The 3,797-nt window shown below is 40.3% G+C and overlaps 1 protein-coding gene across 1 annotated transcript; it reads left to right on the top strand.

Moving 5' to 3' along the window:
- Window positions 1–2,414: 2,414 nt before the first annotated feature.
- Window positions 2,415–3,567, top strand: LOC119598413. Its single transcript, XM_037948057.1, has 4 exons — window positions 2,415–2,640; window positions 2,786–2,884; window positions 3,182–3,307; window positions 3,443–3,567. The coding sequence occupies exons 1-4, from the start codon at window positions 2,526–2,528 to the stop codon at window positions 3,565–3,567; spliced, it is 465 nt and encodes a 154-aa protein (XP_037803985.1). The 5' UTR covers window positions 2,415–2,525.
- The last annotated feature ends 230 nt before the right edge of the window (window positions 3,568–3,797 follow it).

Here is a 3,797-nt window from a genome sequence, read left to right as displayed (position 1 = left end):
TTGTGGAGGGGCGGCGGGAGGGGCGTCCGGTGGGGGGTATTATAAAAAAACAACAAACAGGGGCTACCTTCTGGGGGGGACTTCCGCCCCACCACTTGGGGAAGGCCGAGGGAAAAAGGCTCGGAGGTAAGAATTAGCCAGGCCCTCGTTCGATTCACAACCTTTTTCCAACCTTGCCCCCAGTGGTTTCTGCTGTGTGTTTTGGTTGATTGGGGAAAAAAGTCCCCACCTTGTTTTCCTCAAAACTTGAAAAAGGGCGAGGTTTAAATCGTTTTTAACTTACCTGGAAAAAAAACGGGAGGTTCAAACTGGGAAATGTGTTAATTTCAGGGTGTCCTTTGCTGGGGCCTGTTTCCTTCTTAATCGGACGGAAGTGGAGGTCAAAAAAAAACCGGCAAAATTCTTAGGGAGTATGTTTTTGGAAAGGAAACTTTATTGGCACTTGATTTTCCAGGAAAAAAAAACCCTTAAAAATGTGCACCTTTTGTTTTTCTTGCAGAAAAAAAAAAAATTTAATTGACAAGGTTTAATGCATAAAAATTTAGTTATAAAAATTATTTTTTCCTAACCATTATGCCCAGGGGGAACATTGTTTTTACCCCTTTTCAAAAACAAAAAAAAGAATTTGACGGGGACTAAAATAAACAGTTTAGAAACTTTTTTTTGGCGGGGACATAAACTTAGAAAAAAACTTGATTTTTTCCTGGGGGGTGGGGACCATCCCAGTTTCGCCTCCCCCATATCCCATTATTATGGCGGCCAAAAGTGTTTCGCGGTTTTTTAACAGGGTCAGGTTTTTCCTTGTTTCCTCCTTTATGATAATGTTAAGACTGGGCAGATAAGAAACTAACTGATTTTAAAGTATTAGCACTCCAGAAGGAATGCGTTAAACTCAGGTCGAAGTCAAGGCATTACTGAATTTAATTATTAGTACATTTAACAAAAAAAAAATAATAATAATAATAAAAAAATAATAATAATAATAACAAAAATAAGAACAAGCATAAAACACTGATACATAGCCATCATTTCAACACCAGACTACCAGTTCCTGTATATTGCTTATAAAGCTAGACTACAAACCGAATGTTTATTTTAGTGACAGCAAAAGTGTCTAGAAAAGGCTTCTAATTTGCCGCCATTACCAGGTGATCACCGTGGCTGTTTCTTTGAGTATTTAATCTCCCCTCTGCACACGGTCTATATCTTGACGATACGGATATATTGATTATGTTTAGTGCCTTTCGTGTTCAAGTTTTAGTGTCTTTTGTCTCATTTTAGTTCATATTTGCTACAAAAAGGAACCATGGATAGGTTGCAATCTAAATCTTTTAGTTTTAACATTATGTGTAAAGTGCTAGTGTGTGAGAATTGTAATCTTCAGACTTTTAATTTTTTTAAATTTTGAACACAAGGATATGTGCTATTATAGACCTTTCTGCAGCGGCACAAACTCATTTCAAGTTTGGTGGGCGGAGCGTCGGCGTTGTCAGGCATACAAAGACCAATCTAGCCAAAATGTCGTACCGCTCGAACAAAACCAAGCGTTTCACAGACAGAACGTCCCGCACTACTACGTTTGTTTACATGCAAAAGAAATGATATGATTATATTGGCAACAGAGCTCTGAGTGACTGACAACCAATGCCAGCTCACACACTAGAATTATGGGTTATAGCACATGTACATGCATTTATGCAGCGTGAATAAGTATGGGTCTAAATAAGACTTAGCGAGTTCGACCCCTTGTCAGAGAGGACAGCTATGTGCCTACATTAATACAGAATACACCTATCATTATAATAAGATAAACTATTTGTATGTGTATGTATGTACGTTTATCTGCGTGTGTGCATGCATATGCGTGGGCGTGCTGCGAGTGTGTGTGTTTTGGTGAAATACGTAATGGCTAGGTATTAGTAATCTTTTGTTATATCTGCTAGGTTTACTGAAGCATTAAGAGATTATAGACCCATTACTTCAAAAATACGTTATCAATTTGCTCACATCTATATGCAGTCAGGAATGATGGAAATATCCAGATGCGCCGCTTTCCCTGCTGTTGCTGCTGGCATCAGCAGCTGCTGCTGCCAGTCCTAAAGGTGAGCCATGCCCGCGTTCGTTCTTTAATCATTCTTTTCAAATTGTGTCACTAATACATAGTGTGTTATCGCGTCTCCAGTCTTTAAGAATGAAACGACCAACCAACAAAGACCCTGACAGGAGAATTGACGTGTTTTCATTTGATGAATTCCCGAACTTTTGTGACTGCTGCAGGCAAGACTGGTCACAGCCGCTACCATTCATCAGAAGAAATGGGGGGTTATGGAGGATACTATGGAGGCGGAGGTCATCATGGAGGAAGCGGAGGATACTATGGAGGAGGTGGAGGACATCTTGGAGGAAGCGGAGGATATCATGGAGGAAGTGGAGGACAATATGGAGGACACTTGGGAGGAGGCGGAGGATATTTTGGAGGTGGATTTCCATATCCTTTCCCTTTCCCATTCCCTCCTTTTCCAGTAATGGCTCCACCTACCACCACGTCTCCACCTTCCACCACATCTGCATCTTCCACCACGTCCATGCCTTCAACCACAGTGTGTCCTACTCCCGGGAATTGCTTAAGCTTCTCAGAATGTAAGCAGCATTCACTGTTTTCAGAAACAAAAAGAATTGTAAGGAGAGACGGATGCTGTATATATGGTGGTCAAATGAATTTAACTACATTTTCTTCACAATTTCCTCCCTCTGTGCTCTTCTTATCACAATGATCATGTAACAGGTGAAGAAGGGCAGGAATGCTGTGACCTCCAAGTTGGAACCGAAGAGTTTTACGAGTGTTGTAATTCGCATGGCTGCTGCCCCATGTGCCCCTGCCCAAGTAAGTCTCCATCGCCCATCTCTGATTAGACTGATGACACATCTCTATTTGAACTGATGGTTTTCGATTACACGATTTTCGGCATCATGTGATTTCTCGTTTGGACATAACATCATTTCTCGATTTATTTTCTTTTTTTCTTTTTGTACAGTTAGGCACAATTATCTATATCTTTGGTAATTAAATCAAATGCATCTCCAATATTTCCTGTCTGTGTGTGCTTGATTAAGTTGCATCTACTAAAACTGCAAGTTTTTACAATCCTGAAATGGTTCACCAAGCTCTATGTTATTTTAGCGTGTCGGAGCACAAGTAAATGTAGGAATGGTAAGGGCGTCTGTAAAGTGACTTCCGCATGCGCCGACGATGAGGTGGAGATCAAGAGAGGTTGCAGGGGAGCAGATTGCAAATGCTGTGCCAAAGGTAAGTAAGTGCCATGCTGCATGTCCACTCCAAATCAATCACTATATTTAAATTGGAAGCTATATGGCAGGATTAGTCTTCTGAAACTTTATAGGAACTGAAGCATTGCAGTATTCTAAGAGCCGCTCTCTGCAGAGGAAGTTGTTCCGGACTGCGAAGGAGCGCTTGCATGCTGTGGGATTGAGCCAGGAACTGGAGACTTCTTCGAGTGCGTCAGGAACTACCACTGCGTGCCTGTTTGTCCTCCAACAGGTCTGTGAACATAATTGAAATTTAGAATTTATTGTATTTTATTCTTAGTACATTATATCTTAATTAATTTTATTTGTTCCCTATTAATTTTCAGTATGGCTATTGCTGAAGTGCCATTGCTTTTGTCATAATAGTTTTATATAAATTGCCATTTATCTTGTGATGATTTTGTGCATACCATATGATGTGAATAATTCTTACATGATCTATGCAAATCTTTTTTCTGATTTCCTTCTGA

The sequence above is a fragment of the Penaeus monodon genome, chromosome 41 (assembly GCF_015228065.2).
Source record: "Penaeus monodon isolate SGIC_2016 chromosome 41, NSTDA_Pmon_1, whole genome shotgun sequence".
In the NCBI taxonomy this organism is placed as follows: Eukaryota; Metazoa; Arthropoda; class Malacostraca; order Decapoda; family Penaeidae; genus Penaeus; species Penaeus monodon.
Note: the sequence above shows the minus strand (reverse complement) of the source record. Positions and strands in the feature narration are given on the sequence as shown.